The following is a 22235-nucleotide window of genomic DNA, read 5'->3' as shown; positions in this document are numbered from 1 at the left end:
GCACTGGACATCTTTTCCTGTTGGGGTTTGTAACTGACAAGTCTTCCTGTAACTGACATCAAGTGCTCTGGCATGAGAGGTCCCCCTTCTAGCCTCTAGACTCCATTTTAGTGAGGTTAGGAAACATAGATATAGATAGATATTCCATTATAGATATATAGATATTCCATTATAGATAAATATAGTGTTATTGGAATATGTATACACAAATACATACACACACACACACACACAGATTATTATTCAGCCTTTAAAAGAAGGTAATCTTGGGGTGCCTGGCTGCCTCTATCAGTAGAGCATGCAACTCTCAATTTTAGGATTGTAAATTCGAGTCCCACGTTGGTGTAGAGATTACTTAAAATAAAATAAAATCTTAAAAAAAAAAAAAAGGTCAGGCGCGGGGTGGCTTAATCCTTAAGCGTCTGCCTTCGGCTCAGGTCATGATCCCAGGGTCCTGGGATCAAGCCCTGCCTCAGGCTCCCTGCTTAGCGGGAAACCTGCTTCTCCCTCTCCCACTCTCCCTACTTGTGTTCCCTCTCTCACTGTGTCTCTCTCTGTCAAATATATTAAAAAATCTTTAAAAAAAAAAAAAAGGTCATCTTGTCATTTGAAACAACAGGGATGAACCTGGAAGTCATTATGCTAAGTGAAATAAACCAGACGCAGATAGATGAATACTGCATAATCTCACTTGTATGTGGAATCCAAAAAAAAAAAAAAAAGGAACTCTCAGAAGCAGAGACTAGATGGTTACCAGGGGATGGGGGAATCGGGAGCTATTGATCAAAGGGTACAAAGTTTCAGATATGCAAGACGAATGGGTTAAGAGATCTAATGTACAGCATGGCAACTATAGTTAACAATACTGTATGGTACACTTGATATTTGCTAACAGAATACTTCCTCTTTGTTCTCAACGACAATGACAAAATGGTTACTATGTGAGATGGTGGATGTGTTACTTAGCTTGATTGTGGTCATCATTCCACAATGTACGTGTATATCGAAACATCACACGGTACACTTAATATACATACAATTTTTATTTGTCAATTATTCCTCAATAAAGCTAGGAAAACAAATAAAGAAACCCAGGAGTGGGGCAGAATTGCACTGTCACTATGCTATCAGATAGTTTTAATTCCCATGTAGATCTCCGAGGGAGGGTACTTGGTCTGGTCTGTCCCTCTGGTGACCTTGAACATCCTTTTACGTTCCTGCTGGGGGTGGGGGCAACTTTCAGTCTTTCACCACTAAGTATGGTGTTAGCTGTGAGTTTTTCGTAGATGCCCTTTTTCAAATTGAGGAAGTTCCCCCTTCTATTCTTTTTTGTTGAGTAATTCTATCCTGAAAGGGTGTTGGATTTCATCAAGTGCTTTTTCTGCATCTATTAAGATAATCATGGGATTTTTGTTCTTTATTCTATTAGCCTTGTGTGTTATATTGATTGATTTTCTTATGTTGAACCATTCTGGCATTCCTGGTCATGATATGTAGTCCTTTTAATATGCTGTGGATGTGATTTGCTGGTATTTTGTTGCGAATTTTTGCCCGTGCATTTTTAAGGGGTGTTGCCATGTAATTTTATTTTCTTGTGCTCTTTTTTCTTGGCTTTGATCTCAGGGTCATACTGGCTTCCTAGTGTAATAGCACTCCAACCAGTCTTCAAGCTTATGCACTCCTTGTTTGCTGACCTAAGTCCCTTGGTCTGTAGCAGAACTTTCCTAGAGACTTGCAGACCACTGGCCATGAGGAGTGAAGGACCAAACTGTCCCAAAAGATAATGCCTGACCACATTCAAAAACAGCTGCCAGTGATACCAGCAAGTCTGTTCAGGGTCATGTCCACATAGGACTAGCCACCTAGGCACCTGCCTCTCCTCCATGTAACCACACTTCCTCTTCCCTTGCCTTTCCATTTAAAACCCTCTGGCTTCACCTGGATGGGGAAGATGATCTTTGAGATGTTTGTCCACCATCTTCTCAGGTTTCTGGCTTCCTGAATAAAGCAACCTCTCCTTTCCCACCATCACTTGTCTCTAAAGTATTGATTTTCCTTTTTTTTTTAAATTTTCATGCTGCCAGAAGCAAAACCTGAGTTTGGAACGGTTCTCCGCACAGGTAACAATAGAATCAGATGGGAAATGTTTCCTCTTCCTTTTTTTTTTTTTTTTTTTTTGGAAGAGGTTATGAAGGCTTAGTGTTAGTTTTTGTGTTTTTTTTAAGATTTTTTTAAAGATTTTATTATTTATTTGAGAGCATGAGAGTGCACGAGAAGGGAGAGGGGCAAACAAAGACAGCATGGGGGCTGGGGGCAGAGGGAGGGAGCATGGTGGGGAGGGGCTCCCTGTGGGTTCAATCCCAGGACCCTGGGATCATGACCTGGGCCGAAGGCAGACCGTAACTGACTGAGCCACCCAAGCGCCCCTGTGTTTTTGTTTTCATGTGTTAGAGGTATTTTCTAACTTCTCTGTGACTGTTGAAGAATATACTGTTTAATTTCCAGATATTTGTGAACTTTCTAGTTTTTTGTTATTTTCTAATTTCACCCCATTATGTTCCAAGAACGTACATGATATGACTTCTATCTGTTTAAATTCATTGAGATTTATTTTATGACCTGACCTATGATCTATCCTGGAGAATATTCCATGTGCACTTGAGAAGAATGTGTATTCTGGGGCACCTGGCTGGTTCAGTCGGAAGAGCATGCAACTCTTGATCTTGGGGTTGTGAGTTTGAGCTCCACATTGGGTGTAAAGATTACTTAAAAAAAATAATAAATTTCAAAAGAAAAACAAAGAATGTGTATTCTGTGGTCATTGGGTGGAGTGTTCTGTGTATCTATCTGGTATGTCCATTGGTTTACAGCATCATTCAAGTCCTCTATTTCCTTGATGATCTTCTGTCTTGTTTCATCCATTATCGAGAATGGAATATTGAATTCATCAACAATTATTATTGATAATTTAATCATATTTATTTTTTAAGTTGTATTAAATCCAGTTGATTTTTTAACATTTATTTATTTATTCATTTATTTGAGAGAGAGTGCATGTGAATGCACACGCATATGAGTGGAGGGAGAGGCAGAGGGGAAGGGAGAGGGAGAAAGAGAGAATCTCAAGCAGACTCTGCACTGAGCATGGAGCCTGACACAGGACTCAATCTCACAACCCTGAGATCATGACCTGAGCCAAAATCAAGAGTGGGTTCCTTAACTGACTGAGCCACACAAGCGCCCCCAGTTGATTTTTTTTAAGTAAGCCCTATACCCAATGTGGGGCTCAAACTCACGACCCTGAGATCAAGAGTTGCATGCTCTACCAACTGAGCCAGCAGGGTGCCCTTAACCGTATTTAACTTTTAGTTTTTAAACTCTTTTTGGAAACTGGGAGGACCTATGACCACCACCCTCTCCCCCACCATACATACCCTATGCTCACACCAACTGTCCCAGGCTCAGCAGCCATGGTGGTTGTTATAGTACTTTATTAAGCAAAGAAATGGAGTTGTTTTCAACATCTCCTCTAAGGAAGGAAGCTCAAAAGGGCTGAGCCAGCCTGGCAGGATGGGCTGCTTCTACTTGAACTTCTGCAGCAACTTGCAGATCTTCTCCTTGACCATTGGATCCAACGTTGAACAGTCCCACTCTGCCAACTTCATCAGCCGGTCATGGGCCTCCCAGAAGAGGCCAGAGCCAATAGCCAGCTCCACCCTCATGCGCCACTCAGCTATCTTGGAGCTATTGAGGAAGACGTTATACTTGCTTCCCATGGGCTGTAGATTGACAAAGAGGAAGGAGGGGGTGGGGGTGGGAAGGGGAGGGACCAGCACCACCTAGGTCCCTTCCTACAGCCTCAGGGGCTCTCCCCATCTGCCTTCCACAAAGAGTGAGTCTGTGACCCACCCCACTCCCAGGCCTGGGCAAGAGGTCAGATGTTATGTGACAGATGTGGCGTGAGCATTGGAAGATCGGAATCTCCAGGGTTCTTGGCCACTGGACTTGCTCCAAGGCTCCTGAATCCCTCTCTGAGGTGACACCTGGCCCAGATGGCTCCCACTTCTCCAGCATGAAACTTTCTGTGGGTTCTGCCTTCTACCAGGAAATTCCTTGTTCTCAGATGAGGGTGGGAAGAATTCCATTCTTTTTCCTCTACATTGAGCTTTGTGATCAGGCACAGGGCCTGGAATGGTAGAACCAGCAGGTAGTCTAAAAAACATGCACCCAAGAAGCTCGTGGGCCCCAAAACGGGGTGGGTGTGGGTGAAATGTAAAGGGTAGGGTGTGAAATGTAGGGAAATGCACCATCTGGGGCAGAAAAACTGAAGTGGTTTTTCCTGGTGATGGTCTGCCCTGCACCCTGACCAGGGACTAAAATGGACACTATGCATACTGGCCAGAGATTATGTTGGCCTCTCAAGACATTGCCCAGGATCTAAACTGGCCATCTTGCACACCAGCTAGGTCAGAACTGGCCACCCTCCCCTGCATGTAGAAACCACACAAATGTCCCACACCCAGATATGCCCCCCAAATGCACAGTGGATGTCCCTCAGACCCAGAGCCATGGGAGCTGCTGTGTATAGCTATAAGTCTGGAGCTCTAGAAAAGAAGCACTGGGCTGGAAGGACACTTTGCAGGCCTCTGTACACTTCCTGGGGAGTCCAACGGGAGAAGGAGGCATCCAGGATCCTGGCTGACTCACTGAGAAATGTTGGGTTCTTCTCCTTCTCCCAGGCCTGCCCTCCAGCCCCTCTCCATGCTGAAAAATCATTGTGAAGCATGGATAATTGTGGTCTTCCTTAGTTCAAAATCTGTGCTTCCTGTTACCCCTGGGGGGAGTCCAGGCACCCCAGCCCTGGCTCCCACAGTCCTCCATGTCTCCTCCTTCAGCAACCTATCCTCCAGCTATGGCCCCAGTGGTCACAGAGGAGTCTCACCTGTGCCCAGGGTCTGTGCCCCCAACACCCCACTCCACACCTGCATCATCTCCACCAGGGCCACCAGGTCGGCCAGTGAGATGTGGTCCCCAGTGATGAACAGCTTGTCCTGCAGAAACTTCTCCTCAAAGAGCTGCATGTTGTTCTTCACCTCCAGCAGTGTCTGCTCTGTCTTCTCGGCTGGAACCTCCTCCCCTGTGATCATTGGGATCAGCATCTGGCCAGGGTGGGGAGGGGAGGGAAGAGAAGGCTGCACTCTTGTCCCATCTGACCCTCCGGTCTTCAGCTGCTGAGGGGTGGTGGACAGAACTAAGGACCTAAAGTAGGTTCACCTCTTTTAGTGGTTCTGGTTGGTAGAGGTCACCTAGGGCCATTGTTCGGGGGATCTTGAGATCCCAGCAGGAAGTAATCCTGTGATTGTTTAGTGATGTCTGTCACAGGCATGAGATAAGAAGTAAGGGTACACATACGGGCTATTGGTCCTCTTCAGATTTGGTGGTCTCTAGGGGCCCTTTGACTCTGAGGTTTTCTAATTCAGAATGAAATTTCTTGAATCCTATCCCAGCTTGAGTACTATCAACCGCTCCTGGGTGCCCTTCCCCCTGTTTTTACAAGGTTTTTTCATACCCAATCGTTCGTTCCACGCTCCCATCAGCTTTGTAAGGCAGGCAGGAGAGGGAGCCAAGGCAATGAGGCTCAGGAAGGGAGGGAGCCCTGCTTGAACTCACTGGAGGTCAGCCCAGTCCCGGGCCCGCTCACCTTGACCCAGAGGATCTTGCTCATGGGCAGCTGAATGGCAGTGTGCTGCCAGGCCATGAACTCATCCACGCGGGCACGTGTGTGCAGGTCTGGTGGGTACCAGTGCGAGGGTGTGCTGTACTTGCGGCACAGGTAGAAAAGGATGGCCACACTGTAGAAAGGGAAAGCCGGGGGCACTGCTCTTGCCTTCTTTCCCAATCCTGTTACACCCACCACCCCAGTGTGGCCTGGGTCCGATGCAGGACCTCCAGCCGGAGATGGGCTCTAGGCACTGACATTCTTCCAGGGGAAGGACGAGCTCAAAGGGTGCCAAGAAAAGCAGTCAGTCTGCCAGTCAATGAGTGCAAGAGGGAGGCCAGCAGGGTAAGTGGGAGTTGGTGGATGGCAACAGGAAGGGCAGTCTTGATGGGGAACAACATGTATGGGAATTCAGGGGTAAGAGGTAGAAATTTGGAGAAAAGGAAAAAGTGTGTCCGGAAGAAGGGTGGGGAGAACGGTCAGAGTCATCCAGAGATACTGTGGAGGCCACCCAGGGAGGCCCTTGGAGATGCAGGAGGATATGGACTTAATCGTCAAGGTCATGGTTACTTAAGCAGGAAGATGAGAAAATCCACCTTGAATTTTAGAAAGATCCCTCTGTCCTACAACTCAAGAGCAAGAAAACAAATAATCCAACCAAAAATGGGCAAAGAGCCCGAGGAGACATTTTTCCAGAGAAGACCTCCACACGGCCAACAGACACGTGAAAAGATGTTCAGCATCACTCATCATCAGGGACATGCAGACAAACCACAGTGAGCTGGCACCTCATGCCCATGGAGCTGTCATCAAAGAACAAGAAATAACGGGTGTTGGCAAGGATGTGGAGAGACGGGAACCCTTCTGCACTGTTGGTGGGAATGCAAACTGGTGCAGCCACTGTGGAAACAATATGGAGGTTCCCACATAGAACTACTGTAGGATCCAGCAATCCCATTTCTGGATATTTATCTGAAGGAAACCGTAACACTGTAACAAAAAGACATCTGTACCCCCATGTTCATCGCAGCATTATTTACAAGAGCCAAGACATGGAAACAACTTAGTGTCTGTTGATGAATGAATGCATAAAGACATGTGGTGTAAACATACAATGGGATATTCACTCATAAAAAAGAAGGAAATCCTGCCATTTGTGACAACATGGATGGAACTTAAGGACATTATGCTAAATGAAATAGGCCACACAGAGAAAAATACAGTGTGATCTCATTTATATGTGGAATCTAAAAAACAAACAAACAAACAAAAACAAAGCCATAAATACAGAGAACACATTGGTGGTTGCAGGAGGTGGGGGGTGGGGAGAATGGGGGGAGGGGGCGAAATGAAGGGAGTCAAAAGGTTCAGACTCGCAGCTATAAGATAAGCCACAGGGATGTAATTGCGACCAAAGTTAATAAGACTGTATTGAAAGTTGCTGGGGCGCCTGGGTGGCACAGCGGTTAAGCGTCTGCCTTCAGCTCAGAGTGTGATCCCGGCGTTATGGGATCGAGCCCCACATCAGGCTCTTGTGCTATGAGCCTGCTTCTTCCTCTCCCACTCCCCCTGCTTGTGTTCCCTCTCTTGCTGGCTGTCTCTATCTCTGTCGAATAAATAAATAAAATCTTAAAAAAAAAAAAAAGAAAGTTGCTAAGAGAGTAGATCTTAAAAGTTCTTATCATAAGGGGAAAAAATGTACAACTCTATGTGGTGTTGGACATCAACTGCAACTTACCGTGGTGATATTTCACAATATATACATAAATCAAGCCATGATGTTGTACACCTGAAACTAATATAATGCTGTATGGCAATTACATCTCAAAAGAAAGAAAAAAAGATCCTTCTGGTACTGGGTGGAGGGGTTATGAAGAGGGCAGAGGCCACGGGGGTATGGGGAGGGTACAGACTGAAGGCACCATTTGGAGGGGATGGTCTTGCTCTTGGCTGGCAGGGGGCAGGAAGGGAGGAACGCAGGGTGGACACAGGCGTCTGAGGTGTCTGGGATATCTGGGGCCCTAGAGAGTCCTGAGCTGGAGTCCGATAGACATCAAAGTCCAAGGAGCAGGTGCCTGCCCCACCCACCCTGCTCCCCCGTCCCCCCCAACACCGCCTGGGCAGAGTCAGCAGATGAGAAGGGAGCAGAGATGAGTGCGGGGAGAGGAAGGGAAGGAGCAGCCCGGGAGGGAGGAGGGAGGCCCCAGAGGCCCAACTCTATAAGAAGGGGGAAAATATCAAGGACAGAAATCCTAAATCCTGAATTATCTCAGGGGATCTCACAATAACCCTGTAAGGTGGGTACCAGTATGCTTACATTTGAGGAAACTGAGGCTCAGAGATACAACTGACTTGCCAAAGACACAGAGCTCATGAGTGACAGGATCGGGGTTTGACCCCAGCAGCTGGGCCCCACGCCTGAGCCCGAGCCTGAGCCCAAGCCCCGCCACTGTTCCTGACCACCTGGCATAGTGTGTGACCTTGGCCAGGCAGACCAGGGGGGTGGAGGGAACGGATAGAGTCAGGTGGGGAGGAGAATGAATTGGCAGCAGAGACGAGAGGATGGTCCCTAGCCTCCGCAAAAAGCCTAAGGGACAGGCTGACGCTTGCCCCATGGCCCAATGCCTCACCCCATTTAGTGACCTCTGGGAACACCACCCTTGGTGGCCAATCCTGGGTCATGACTATTCTGGACAGCCTGTGACATTCTGCCTGAGCCCGCAGCCCCCACTGCTACACTCTGTGTCTCTGTCCTGCACCTTGAGGCTGGGGCCCCAATGCTCATTCTCGGCATCAGCCTTCCTGGCTCCTGCACTGGGAACACCAGGGCCAAGTGGGGCCCATCCACACCAGAAAATTCTTGAACTCCTCTTGCCGCCGTAGTGGACCAGAGCTTGCTGTGCCAGGAGGAGCCCCATCTCTTGGGGGGCAGGCACCCAGTTAGCATCACAGTTCCTGGGAAGACCCTGGAGTGGGCACCTGGCCTTCTGTCTGCCTATCACTCTCTCACCAACTTTTCTGTCACGGACCTGCTCTGTCATCTTTAATCCAATGATTCTGCAGGGGGGTGGGTGGCGCTGGCAGTCAGGGGTCCCAGTGCCCCGGCCAGTGAGGGGCCCACAGGCAAGAGGGTGGCTCAGACTAGGCCCATGCACGTCCTTCCCTGGGAACATCAGATACCCTGAGAAGGAGGGCCTGATCCTTTTCCAGACAGATGGACAGGAGGATGGGCAGGGGAGATTCTGCCCACCTGGGCTGGGCCCAGATTCCCCTGGCTGGACGCGTGGGGAGGTGAGGGTCACTGGCGCCAGTAGGGCTGCCCTGCCACCAGCGGGCCTGCAGCAGGGCAGTGCAGGTGGGGGCCAAGCCTCGGTCTCCCTGGTTCCAGAGGGTGAGGCCACCACCCTAACAGGCCCAAGGGACAGAGCATGGAGCCAACAAGGATGATTTTCATGCCTTAAAATGTAAAGCAATTTACCCTGCTAGGTTTCAGACTTGCTTGGGATGCATGAGATTTTTTTTTCCCTTCCTATTTCTCTGTTAGGGAACGGGAATATCCATCCTGTGCGTGTCCCCCCCCCCATTATATTTTTTTCTATTATTTTTAAGTAATGTCTACAACACCCAATGTGGGGCTTGAACTCAAGACCCTGAGATCAAGAGTCATGTGCTCCACTGACTGAGCCCGCCAGGCGCCCCTCCCCATTGTATTTGAGAAGCAGGACAACTTGACATCTGGTGTCCCAAGTTCACAGGAAGAGCGGAGCTTTGCCCCAGGATGAATCACACCCTGAATCTCACCCAGACCTGATTTGGATAATGTAGACGCTGGCATTTTGGGCTAAGAGTTGATGCCAGAGTGATTTAGACTTTTGGAGTTTTTGGAATGAGGTGAATATATTTTGCATATGGGAAGGACATGAATTTGGGGGGCCCAGGGGACAGACTGTTATGGGTTAAATTGTGTCCCCCAAAGATGTGTTGAAATCCTAATGTCCAGGACCTCAGAATGGAGCCTGATTTGGAAATTGGGTCTTTACAGAGGTAATCAAGTTAAAATGAGGTCTTAAAGGGGTGCCTGGCTGGCTCAGTGAGAAGCACATATGACTCTTGACCTCAGGATTGTGAGTTCAAGCCCCACGCTGGGTGTAGAGATACTTAAAAATATAAAAGTAAAAATAAAATGAGGTCTCAGGGTGGACTCTAATCCAATATGACTTGTGTTCTTATGAAATGGGGAAATTTGGACACAGAGACATGCACAGACGGAAGGCAAGATGGCCGTCTCCCAGCCAAGGAATTCCTGAAGCTGCCAGAACCTAAGACAGAGGCCTGCAACAAAGCTTCCCCAGCTTCAGAGGGAGCACGGCCCTACCAACACCTCGATTTTGACCTCTAACCTCCAGAACTGTAAAGAAATACATTTCTATTGTTTCAAGTCATTCAGTCATTAGTAGCTTGCCACAGCAGTTCTAGGAAAATAATCCATGCCCTGGGGCCCCCCAAGGTCCTGTGGTCCACTTGGAAGATGTACTTTAAACTTACGACACCGCTTCGGAAGCAGCCTAAAACACAGTCAACCCTGAATCATACCAAACTTCTACTTCCAACGACCAGTTTACAGGAAATGAAAGGACAGAAAAACCTCGTAAACAGGACACCACGAGAATGTGATTGGCAAAACTCAGACTGTGGGAAACTCCACAGGACAAAGGACTCGGTTTCTTCAACCACAACAGAAATGCAAAGGCAAGGGGTGCCTGGCGGGCTCAGTCAGTTAAGCGTCTGCCTTCAGCTCAGGTCATGATCTCAGAGTCCCGGGATCGAGCCCCACATCGGGCTCCCTGCTCAGCGGGGACTCTGCTTCTCCCTCTGCCCCTCACCCTGCTTGAGCTCTCTCTCTTTCTCAAATAAATAAGCCTTAAAAAAAAAAAAAAATCCAAAGGCAAAAAAGGTGGGTTATGGAGAGGGCTGCAGATGAAAAGGGACCCAGGAGGCAGATCACCAGCTGCAATACTTGGCCGTTTACTTGGAGCCAGATTCAAATGCACAAGCTACAAAGAAACCATTTGTGAGATCCTCAGAGACTTTTGAATACAAACAGGGTATTAGTTGAAATCCAGGGATTCTTGTTAATTTTACAGGGTGTCCTCATGGCATTGATGCTTTTTTTTTTTTTTAAGATTTATTTATTTGAGGGGCGCCTGGGTGGCGCAGTTGTTAGGCGCCTGCCTTCAGCTCAGGGCCTGATCCCAGGGTCCTGGGATCGAGCCCCACATCAGGCTTCTCCTCTGGGAGACTGCTTCTTCCTCTCCCACTCCCCCTGCTTGTGTTCCCTCTCTCGCTGGCTGTCTAATAAATAAATAAAATCTTAAAAAAAAAAAAGATTTATTTATTTGAGAGAGACAGAGAGAGAGTGTGTGCATGTGAGGTGGGGGTGGTGGGCAGAGGGGAGGGAGAGAGAGAATCCTAAGCAGGCTCCAAACTCATCAGGGAGCCCAAGGTAGGGCTCGATCTCACAACCTTGACATCATGACCTGAGCTGAAATCAAGAAGCAGATGCTTAACTGAGCCACTCAGACGCCCCTGATGCTTTTTTTTTTTTTAAAGAGCCCTTATTTCTGAAAAGTATATTCCTAAACATCTATGGATGAAATGATGGGGTGGCTGGCAGTCAGGGGAATAGAGTGGGTTACAGGTGATGAAAAAATGGGCTCCCCGAGTGGACCACTGTTGGAATTGGGTGATGGGGACCACGTGGCGGTCGCTATACTCCTCACTAGTTCGTATGCATTCTACTTTGGTTGCACATACAAAATTGTTCATAGTAGATGAAAGGTAAGCACCAGCAGGTCGGTTCCACATGGATCTCCCGGGAGGAGCAGAGACTGGTGGTGGGGGTGGAGGGGCCGGGGAAGACTTACCTTTCAGATAAGATAAATTTTCCATCTTTGAGGCTGGGTAGCTTTTTCATAGGGTTGATCTCTATGTATTCCTTGCTATGGTGGTGACCTGAGAGGGGCAGGAAAGGTAAAGGTCTGAGGGTGCCGGGACTCCAGGGAAGAGAGAACCAGGTCTCCCAGAGGCAGAAATGCCTTCCTCCCCATCTTCTCTAGAAGGGGAAACAAACCCAGAGGAATACCATGGCTCACTTCAGGTCAAAGGGCAAGTCAGTGTCAGAACAGGGATTAGGATCAAGACTCCTGTCCCCATCCCAGGACAACCTGTTGGCTCACAGAAGTTGGAGGCCGCCAGCCCACACTCCCAACTCTGGGCCTGAAGCCACAGCCCATGAATCAGCAGAAGCCCTAGAAGCCTCGATCTCACCCTCTATAGCCCCCTCTATAAGGGGCAGGGCAGCGAGGGGCCCCAGCACACAGCTGGAATCCAAAAGGCAGCCTCTCATATGCAATCAATTTATGGAAAGTTTTGTTTTGTTGATGTGTTTTATTTTGTTTTGTTTTTCAATGTCATTAATTTTTTTAATTTTTTAAATTTAAATTCAATTAAATAACATATGATATATTATTAGTTTCAGAGGTAGAGTTCAGTGATTAATCAGTCTTATATAACACCCAGTGCTCATTACATTACATGCCCTCCTTAATGTCCATCATCCAGTTACCCCATTCCTCGTCCCCCTCCCCTCCAGCAACCCTGTTTGTTTCCTATGATTGAGTCTCGTATGGTTTGTCTCCCTCTCTGATTTCATTTTATTTTTCCCTCTCTTCCCTATGATCCTCTGTTTGTTTCTTAAATTCCACGTATGAGTGAGATCGTATAATTGTCTTTCTCTGATTGACTTATTTTGCTTAGCATAATACCCTCTAGTTCCAGCCATGTCGTAGTCAACGGCTAGATTTCATTTTTTGACGGCTGAGTAGTAGTCCATTGTATTATATATACACCTCATCTTCTTCATCCATTCATCTGTCAGTGGACATCTGGGCTCTTTCCATAGTTTGGCTATTGTGGGCATTGCTGCTATGAACATTGGGGTGTGAGTGCCCCTTCGGATCACTACATTTGTATCTTTGGGGTAAATACCTAGTAGTGCAATGGCTGGGTCATAGGGTAGCTCTATTTTCAACTTTTTTTTTTTTAAGATTTTATTTTTACTCAGCCATCAGAGAGAACGATTACCCAACATTTGCAGCAACATGGACGGGACTGGAGGAGATTATGCTAAGTGAAATAAGTCAAGCAGAGAAAGACAATTATCATATGGTTTCACTCATTTATGGAACATAAGAAATAGCAGGGAGATCGGTAGGAGAAGGAAGGGAAGAATGAAGGGGGGTAAATGGAAGGGGGAATGAACCACGGAAGACTATGGACTCTGGGAAACAAACTGAGGGCTTCGGGGGGGGATTGGGGTAGCCAGTGATGGTTATTAAGGAGGGCACATATTGCATGGTGCCCTGGGTGCTATACACAAACAATGAATCATGGAACACTGCATCAAAAACTAAGGATATACTGTATGGTGACTAACATAACATAACAAAAAATTTTTTTTAAAGATTTTATTTATTTATTGGACAGAGAGAGAGACAGCCAGCGAGAGAGAGAACACAAGCAGGGGGAGTGGGAGAGGAAGAAGGCGGTTCCCAGTGGAGCAGGGAGTCCAATGCGGGGCTCGATCCCAGGACCCTGGGGTCACGCCCTGAGCCGAAGGCAGACACTCAAGGACTGAGGCAGACGCTCAAGGACTGAGGCACTCAGGCGCCCCTACTTTCAACCTTTTGAGGACACTTGTTTTGTATTGTTTTGTTTTTCAAGTAAGCTTTACTCGGGGCACCCGGGTGGCTCAGTCAGTTAAGTGTTAGCCTTTGGCTCGGGTCATGATCCCAGGGTCCTGGGATCGAGCCCCACATCAGGCTCGCTGCTCAGCAGGGAGTCTGCGTCTCCCTCTCCCTCTGCCCCTCACCCTTGCTCTTGGTCTTCCACTTGCTCGCTCTCTCTCAAATAAATAGAATCTTTAAAAAAAAAAAAGAAAAGAAAAAGAAAAAAGGTAAGCGCTGCTCAACGTGGACTTGAACTCAGTTTTTACTTTTTTTTTTTTTCAAGTAAGCTCTCCANTTTTTTTTTTTCAAGTAAGCTCTCCCCTCAACATGAGCCTGAACTCACAACCCTGAGATCAAAAGTCCACACACTCTACCAACTGAGCCAGCCAGGTATCCCAATCAATTGGGAGTTTTAACCCTTCCTCAGCCAGCTGCATCAGCCTGGAAACATTTCTGGGGCTGGACTCACACCTCATTTCAGAGCACCCGTTCTCCTCCTCTATGTTCTAGAGACTTCTGCCTCTCCAACCTCAGGTTTTAAGAATCCCTTCCATGCTTGGGGTAATGTTGGAAACCAGTGCTGNGCCTCTGCAACCTCAGGTTTTAAGAATCCCTTCCATGCTTGGGGTAATGTTGGAAACCAGTGTCCTGCAACTCACTCAGGGTCTGTGTCACCCTGAGCAGGGGTGAACATGGTGGGGAGGACGGGTGTGATTTGAATGACCACACATTTCTACAGCCTTGCCAACTGTCCAGAGGTGCTGCGNTGCTGCAGCTAACAAGATGCTACCCTCCCACAAGGAAAAGCCAAGGGCACTGGAAGGGAGACTGGGGGATGCTCAGCAGCTGCCTTCCACTTTACCTTATAAGAGCCTGTTCATTATAGCAGGTAGAATGTGTGGGAAGGATGGGCAGCCTACAATTCCCTTGAAAACATTTCTTGCCCTGTGGACTTTGATGGGGGGGGAGTCTCCTCTGCGTCTCCACTTAGAGACACCCTGATCTTGTGCCCTGCCTCCCTTCTGGGCCAGACCTATGCCCGGCAGCAGGGGGTGCCTACCCTTTAGCAGATCCACAAACTGGAAGTCGAAGGGGATGCTGTTCTTCCTAGCGAAGATATAGACAGCGCGGCAAGATGCTGACAGCAGGTCCAGATAGAGCTCCAGAACCATCCTGAGACACACGTTGGGCACCCCCACCAGCCACAGCCACCAGGCTCTGAACCTGAGCCTGTATGCAGCCTGAGCCCGGCCCTGACCCTGTGCCCTTCAGCCGTCTCCAACCCAGGCCCAGGACCCCGCGTTCTGGAACTTCTTGTTTCATTTGGTGTTGTCATGAGGCCAGGAAGCCCGGAATTCTCACAGCACCAAGGATTCTGGGGAGACTTAGGAGTAGACTAGGGAAGGTCCCTAGCTCAGGGGCAGAAGGTGGGGGCCACCTGCAGCCCTGCCCTTCCCCTCCCTCTTGGTGCATGTCTGTGCCTGTGGCCCATTTCTGAGAAGGACCTACACACGAGAATTCTCAGGGCCAGAACTTTGGTGCAGAATGTGACCCAAGGGGCTCTGCAGTCCAGAATGAGAACAGGGCAATGAGAACTAACGCGGAGGCTTTCAGAAGCAGGGCTTAGGGGTATGCGTAGGTCAGTCTAGCCTGAACTGTAGCTAGAAAAGTGTTGGGAGAAAAAGAAAGAGGAGCCTGGGAGCAGTCAGGGCACCAGGGACAATGTCACAGGGGGTGTCAGGGGTCAGCCAGGCAGGCTGCGTCATGCAGAGAAGCCCAGAAACTTCTGGCCTGGCTTGGGACTGGCAGTGGCCAGGAGAACGGAGCACCTGGCAACTCAGGAAGGTAACTGCACGCACATGGAGAGGCCTGAGTGCTGCTCACTCTAGGCTGCGTCATCGCGGGACATCTCTTGTCCCTCTAGATTCTGCTCAGAAGTGGGGAGACCCCACCTCCCAAGGCCGAGTGAGGCTAGAGGCAAGCGGAGGGCACACGGCATGTTTATTGGGACAGGAGAGTGCAGGGGAGCGGGCCCGGCCACACCCCCCTCAGCTGAGCCGCTCCAGCAGTCTCTGCACCAGCTCCTGGGCCAGCTTGGGGTCCCGCTGGGCGTCCCGGGGGTCCCGAGGCTGTAGCACAAGCCTGTGGGCATCCCGGACGAGCTCAGGGCCCAGAGCAGCCTCCACTCGGGCTTGCCATGCTGCCAGCCGGGGCCAGTCTTGGAAGACATCGCAGCCAACAGCAGTGGGCTGGGGAGACAAGGTAGCTGGAGCAGGGGACTCAGCCTTGGGCCCAGAGTCCCCCCAGAGCGTGAGAAGGCAAGAGAAGCACACCTGCATCAGCTCCGTGAATTCCATCAGATCTGCCAGGGAGAGCTCCTCAGTGGCCAGGAAGGGCTTGGCGGCCAGGACCTCCTGATCCAGGTGCTGCAGAGCTGGTTTCAGCTTCCCCAACAGCCGATCTAGGCGCACGGGGTCCACGGACTGCCNGCTCAAGGACTGAGGCACTCAGGCGCCCCTACTTTCAACCTTTTGAGGACACTTGTTTTGTATTGTTTTGTTTTTCAAGTAAGCTTTACTCGGGGCACCCGGGTGGCTCAGTCAGTTAAGTGTTAGCCTTTGGCTCGGGTCATGATCCCAGGGTCCTGGGATCGAGCCCCACATCAGGCTCGCTGCTCAGCAGGGAGTCTGCGTCTCCCTCTCCCTCTGCCCCTCACCCTTGCTCTTGGTCTTCCACTTGCTCGCTCTCTCTCAAATAAATAGAATCTTTAAAAAAAAAAAAAAAGAAAAGAAAAAGAAAAAAGGTAAGCGCTGCTCAACATGGACTTGAACTCAGTTTTTACTTTTTTTTTTTTCAAGTAAGCTCTCCCCTCAACATGAGCCTGAACTCACAACCCTGAGATCAAAAGTCCACACACTCTACCAACTGAGCCAGCCAGGTATCCCAATCAATTGGGAGTTTTAACCCTTCCTCAGCCAGCTGCATCAGCCTGGAAACATTTCTGGGGCTGGACTCACACCTCATTTCAGAGCACCCGTTCTCCTCCTCTATGTTCTAGAGACTTCTGCCTCTGCAACCTCAGGTTTTAAGAATCCCTTCCATGCTTGGGGTAATGTTGGAAACCAGTGTCCTGCAACTCACTCAGGGTCTGTGTCACCCTGAGCAGGGGTGAACATGGTGGGGAGGACGGGTGTGATTTGAATGACCACACATTTCTACAGCCTTGCCAACTGTCCAGAGGTGCTGCGGCTAACAAGATGCTACCCTCCCACAAGGAAAAGCCAAGGGCACTGGAAGGGAGACTGGGGGATGCTCAGCAGCTGCCTTCCACTTTACCTTATAAGAGCCTGTTCATTATAGCAGGTAGAATGTGTGGGAAGGATGGGCAGCCTACAATTCCCTTGAAAACATTTCTTGCCCTGTGGACTTTGATGGGGGGGGAGTCTCCTCTGCGTCTCCACTTAGAGACACCCTGATCTTGTGCCCTGCCTCCCTTCTGGGCCAGACCTATGCCCGGCAGCAGGGGGTGCCTACCCTTTAGCAGATCCACAAACTGGAAGTCGAAGGGGATGCTGTTCTTCCTAGCGAAGATATAGACAGCGCGGCAAGATGCTGACAGCAGGTCCAGATAGAGCTCCAGAACCATCCTGAGACACACGTTGGGCACCCCCACCAGCCACAGCCACCAGGCTCTGAACCTGAGCCTGTATGCAGCCTGAGCCCGGCCCTGACCCTGTGCCCTTCAGCCGTCTCCAACCCAGGCCCAGGACCCCGCGTTCTGGAACTTCTTGTTTCATTTGGTGTTGTCATGAGGCCAGGAAGCCCGGAATTCTCACAGCACCAAGGATTCTGGGGAGACTTAGGAGTAGACTAGGGAAGGTCCCTAGCTCAGGGGCAGAAGGTGGGGGCCACCTGCAGCCCTGCCCTTCCCCTCCCTCTTGGTGCATGTCTGTGCCTGTGGCCCATTTCTGAGAAGGACCTACACACGAGAATTCTCAGGGCCAGAACTTTGGTGCAGAATGTGACCCAAGGGGCTCTGCAGTCCAGAACGAGAACAGGGCAATGAGAACTAACGCGGAGGCTTTCAGAAGCAGGGCTTAGGGGTATGCGTAGGTCAGTCTAGCCTGAACTGTAGCTAGAAAAGTGTTGGGAGAAAAAGAAAGAGGAGCCTGGGAGCAGTCAGGGCACCAGGGACAATGTCACAGGGGGTGTCAGGGGTCAGCCAGGCAGGCTGCGTCATGCAGAGAAGCCCAGAAACTTCTGGCCTGGCTTGGGACTGGCAGTGGCCAGGGGAACGGAGCACCTGGCAACTCAGGAAGGTAACTGCACGCACATGGAGAGGCCTGAGTGCTGCTCACTCTAGGCTGCGTCATCGCGGGACATCTCTTGTCCCTCTAGATTCTGCTCAGAAGTGGGGAGACCCCACCTCCCAAGGCCGAGTGAGGCTAGAGGCAAGCGGAGGGCACACGGCATGTTTATTGGGACAGGAGAGTGCAGGGGAGCGGGCCCGGCCACACCCCCCTCAGCTGAGCCGCTCCAGCAGTCTCTGCACCAGCTCCTGGGCCAGCTTGGGGTCCCGCTGGGCGTCCCGGGGGTCCCGAGGCTGTAGCACAAGCCTGTGGGCATCCCGGACGAGCTCAGGGCCCAGAGCAGCCTCCACTCGGGCTTGCCATGCTGCCAGCCGGGGCCAGTCTTGGAAGACATCGCAGCCAACAGCAGTGGGCTGGGGAGACAAGGTAGCTGGAGCAGGGGACTCAGCCTTGGGCCCAGAGTCCCCCCAGAGCGTGAGAAGGCAAGAGAAGCACACCTGCATCAGCTCTGTGAATGCCATCAGATCTGCCAGGGAGAGCTCCTCAGTGGCCAGGAAGGGCTTGGCGGCCAGGACCTCCCGATCCAGGTGCTGCAGAGCTGGTTTCAGCTTCCCCAACAGCCGATCTAGGCACACGGGGTCCACGGACTGCTCCGAGAAATAGGGCAGGAGGGACTGGGCAGGGGAGAATCGAGGCGGCTTATCCGGGGCTCCTCCAAACGTCCTCAGCCACCTCGCCACCCCTCCTGGCCACCATCCGTCAGTGATACCCCGGGGCACAGTAATCAGAAGGATTCTGAGGTGACATTCAGACTCTGGGGAAAAGTGCTGTGCTAGATTACTGCTGTCTAGCTGGGACAGTGGTTGGGAGGTTGTGTATGTGCCAGCGGGTCCTCTCCAGCACGGGGCGCTCCGGCTCCTGCCCGAGCCTGCACCCTAGGGCAGGGAGTCTCACCTTACATAGGTAGATGTTGGTAGCAGGCAGCTGGACGGCGGTGTGCTGCCACGCCAGGTACTCGTCCACACGCGCGCAGGCCTGCAGCTCGGGCGGGTACCAGTGGGCCGCCGCGTGGTACTTGCGGCTCAAGTATAAAAGGATGGCCACGCTGCAAACGGGGTGTTGGAGGTCTCCCCAGCCCTCAGTGCTAGGCAACCTCATCTCTCGCCAACAGGATGAGTTGACTGGATCTCTCTCCAGCGCCACCTCCAGGGGAGGACGCCCCCATTCTCACATCGCCACCAAAAGTCTTCTTTTCCCCACCCAACTGCTCCATTCCTCAAGCGCTCCGCCACGGGCCCACATTTCCACCTCCCCTCCCTACTACTACCCCAGCCAGCCCGCTGCCTCCAGGCCCCGCTCTCTGGCATCAGGGTCCTACTGAGCGGGAGGAAGGCAGACCGGCCATGGACGCCCTGCCCGAGGGGTCTCCAAGTTCCCTCCCAGGCCAATGCTCCCCAGAACTCCTTTCTTGATCCCCCCTGGGCTCCCGGTACTTGGTGACCAGTTTCTATTCTAGGCAAGTCCTGGGAGGGGGTTACATTACTCTCCCTGTTTTACGGAGGAGAAACACGGGGCACGAAGTTCTGTGACTTTTCCATTGCAGAGAGCAAGGATGGGGGGACCTGGGATTCAGAGCCCAGTGCAAATCTGAGGCCGCCGGGCTCCTGGCTCCTGTGACTGAAAGGCCAGGTTTGGGACGTCTGGGGAGGGCTGGCCTTAAGCTTGGATCTTCCCCAGCCGGCTCCAGGTTGTCTAGGCCTGACTGAGGGACCTATGCCCTTTCCCCAGGCTGAAGCTACCAGCTTTAGCTCCAAAGCAGGCCCCTAGTCCAGCCGGCTGCCTCCAAGCTGGGTGAGCAGGAAGTAGGGAGGGGGAGCCATAGCCGTCTGGAAAAATCTCCCAGTGAGGGGTCATCAGCCTTCTGCCTTTCTCCCTCCACCTCCCCCAACCCAGAAGCTTCCACAGAGGACCCCATTACCTCTCTGCCAGCAGGAAGTCCCCATCTTTGAGGGCAGGTACCTTCCCCAGGGGGTTCACTTTCAGGAATTCAGGCTTCAGGTGCTCCCCTGAGGGGTGGAGAGGATGAGTGACTCAGCAAGTCCTGGCCCCTGGACACCCCCTCCATGGAGCCCAGCCTAGTCAAGGCTCACCCCGTCCTAGCTCCACAGACCGCAGCTCAAAGGGAATGCCATTCTTCATGGCAAAAATGTAGATGGCACGGCAGGGGGGCGAGTACAGGTCCAGAAACAGCTCCAGCGGCATGGTGGCACCTCCCACTGTCCTCACCTACCCTCCACTCAGGTCTGCCTCCGGGGGTTGGTTCGGCCCCTCCAAAATGGGGCCCAAAGAAATATGTTCCCCTCCCTGAAACCTACTCCTCTGAGCTCCTAGCTGGGCGCCCCGCCAAGCCTCCACACCTCCTGGCCTCTGTGGAATGGAGGCGGGGTGGGCTGTTGGAGATTTGTCACCGGTTTTCCAGAGCAGGGTCCTCAGCCTGGACTTTCTCCTCCTTTACGGGGTGTTACAAAACCCTGGACACCCCCACGGCCTGCTTCTTCCTTCTGGCTGGGCCACCCCCTTAGCTTGGCTTCCGGACAGCCAGGGCGGCTTTCACAATCCTAGCTGAGGTGGGAGGCTCCCTGGCAGACACACACTATTGGTCTTTAAGGCCTTTTGTGTCTGTCCTCCCACAGCGTCTATGCCTCACACAAACACACACACCCACACACACACCCACACATACACAGTCACATAGTCTCACACAATCACACATAGTCACACACTCACACAGAGTCACGCACTCACAAACACACAGACTCACACACAGTCACACACACATACACAGTCACATACTCTCCCACAGTCACACATAGTCACACACACAGAGTGTGTCTGTCTCTCTCACACACACACTCACACTTGCACGACCCCACCCCCACCCCAGCCCAGGCCTCTCCTCTCTCCAGTCTGAGTAACCGTCCTGACATCCTGACTTGGTAAAGACATCTCTCTCTACTTATTTATTTGAGAGAGAGAGCGCGCGCATGTGTGCACGCACACGCAGGGGACGGGGCAGAGCGAGAGGGTATCCAAGCAGACTCCCACTGAATGCAGAGGCCCAACTCAGAGACCCCTCCCACGACCCATGAGATCAGGACCTGAGCCAAAACCAAGAGTTGGGCGTTTAACGGACTGCGCTACCCAGACACCTCAAGGCACCTCTCTCCTGGCTGTCGTCCTCTGGGCCCCCTGGGGCTCAGGCCAGCCCCTTGAAGTCTTCCTGCCTCCTTACCCAGACCTGATCCCTCCAACGTCACCAGCTCCCTGACCAGCCCCTCTACGTCCACCCGAGGCCCTCTGTCCTGGTCCACACAGCACCACAGGGGATTTCTCCAGTCCAAATCGGATCCCGTGCTCCCCTGTGTGACACCCTACCACAGCCCAAGTGCCCTCAGCCCTGCTGTGGCCCCTCACCCAGTGTAGCCACACTCCCCAGCCTTGTCCATTTGCCTTTTGGCCTTTCTCCTGGACTGTCCCGTGCACTTCTTTTCTGTCAGAACCCAAGTCTTGAGATGATGAGGGCTGGGCTGTGGGCAGGGCCCCCATGGACCTAGAGAACAGCCGTGGGTGGTTGGAAGCTGGGGCCTAGCATCCACACTGGCCTATGCTGGGGGGTGGCTCATGGAGCCAGTAACAGCTAGAACAGCCCCCTGGGAACTGAGCCATGGCGTCCCTGGAAGCTGCCTCCACCTCATTCTGGGACCTGAGGAGGTCGGAGCCACTCCCTGACTTTCTTGACCCATGCAAGACAATTGTGATGCCTTCCTCACTGTTGTCACAGGAACAGCAGGACTTTTAAGGACAAATTCCACGCCCCACAAACACATACTTGTAGGACATGTAACTTGGGCAGGGCTGTCCCCACCCTTGGTTTCAAGGACAGTTCATTGTTCAGCCCAGCCAGTGAGGACCCCTTGACCACTCTGACTGGATCAGGCAGGGTCCTAGGCCTGTGGCAGGACTTTCTGGGAAGGAGGGACTGGGAACAGGCACAACGCTGACCCTCGCTGAGGCCCAAGGTCCTTCCCAAGGAGGGGCTCTGGAAGCCACCGGCTGCAGAAGCAGCACAGCTGTCTCAGACTCTTCCCCAGTGGAGAGGGAGGCCCAGGGCCGGACAGCCCCCAGGAACCAGGCTATCCAGAGCCAGCCATCCTGGAGCCCAGGCAGAAGGGAGGGAAGCCAGGCAGGCCCAGCCAGGCTGTAGATGGAGGCTGGGCTCAGACCCGGCATGCCCAGACCCATCAGGGAGCCCAGGGTCCAATGCCCAGTACCTGTAACCCAACCCTGCACAGAGAACCCCAGCTGGCTTTACCATATTGGACAGGGGCCACAGCCATGCAGTAAAGGGGAGGAGAGAGA

The 22235-nt window shown here is 51.5% G+C and overlaps 2 protein-coding genes across 9 annotated transcripts; both read right to left on the bottom strand.

Moving 5' to 3' along the window:
- Positions 1–3474: 3474 nt before the first annotated feature.
- On the bottom strand, positions 3475–15386 carry LOC100476410 (glutathione S-transferase theta-4). Its single transcript, XM_002925052.4, has 5 exons — positions 14567–15386; positions 11644–11731; positions 5702–5852; positions 4983–5159; positions 3475–3779 (listed from the first exon to the last, which is right to left on the bottom strand). The coding sequence occupies exons 1-5, from the start codon at positions 14676–14678 to the stop codon at positions 3582–3584; spliced, it is 726 nt and encodes a 241-aa protein (XP_002925098.1). The 5' UTR covers positions 14679–15386; the 3' UTR covers positions 3475–3581.
- On the bottom strand, positions 15362–20422 carry LOC100480698 (glutathione S-transferase theta-1). 8 transcript variants are annotated; one of them, XM_034642483.1, is made up of 6 exons: positions 19967–20421; positions 19795–19882; positions 18771–18921; positions 18469–18490; positions 15840–15994; positions 15362–15772 (listed from the first exon to the last, which is right to left on the bottom strand). In XM_034642483.1, the coding sequence occupies exons 1-6, from the start codon at positions 20076–20078 to the stop codon at positions 15392–15394; spliced, it is 909 nt and encodes a 302-aa protein (XP_034498374.1). In that variant the 5' UTR covers positions 20079–20421; the 3' UTR covers positions 15362–15391. The 8 variants fall into 8 exon arrangements, with proteins under 8 accessions (XP_034498374.1, XP_034498379.1, XP_034498376.1 ...); XM_034642488.1 differs by having other exon boundaries at positions 15490–15755; positions 19967–20412; XM_034642485.1 differs by lacking the exons at positions 15362–15772; positions 15840–15994; positions 18469–18490 and adding exons at positions 17160–18246; positions 18314–18463 and having other exon boundaries at positions 19967–20422.
- Between the last annotated feature and the right edge of the window lie 1813 nt (positions 20423–22235).

Source organism: Ailuropoda melanoleuca, chromosome 14, assembly GCF_002007445.2.
Source record: "Ailuropoda melanoleuca isolate Jingjing chromosome 14, ASM200744v2, whole genome shotgun sequence".
Taxonomy (NCBI): domain Eukaryota; kingdom Metazoa; phylum Chordata; class Mammalia; order Carnivora; family Ursidae; genus Ailuropoda; species Ailuropoda melanoleuca.
This window is presented reverse-complemented; position numbering and strand designations above follow the sequence as displayed.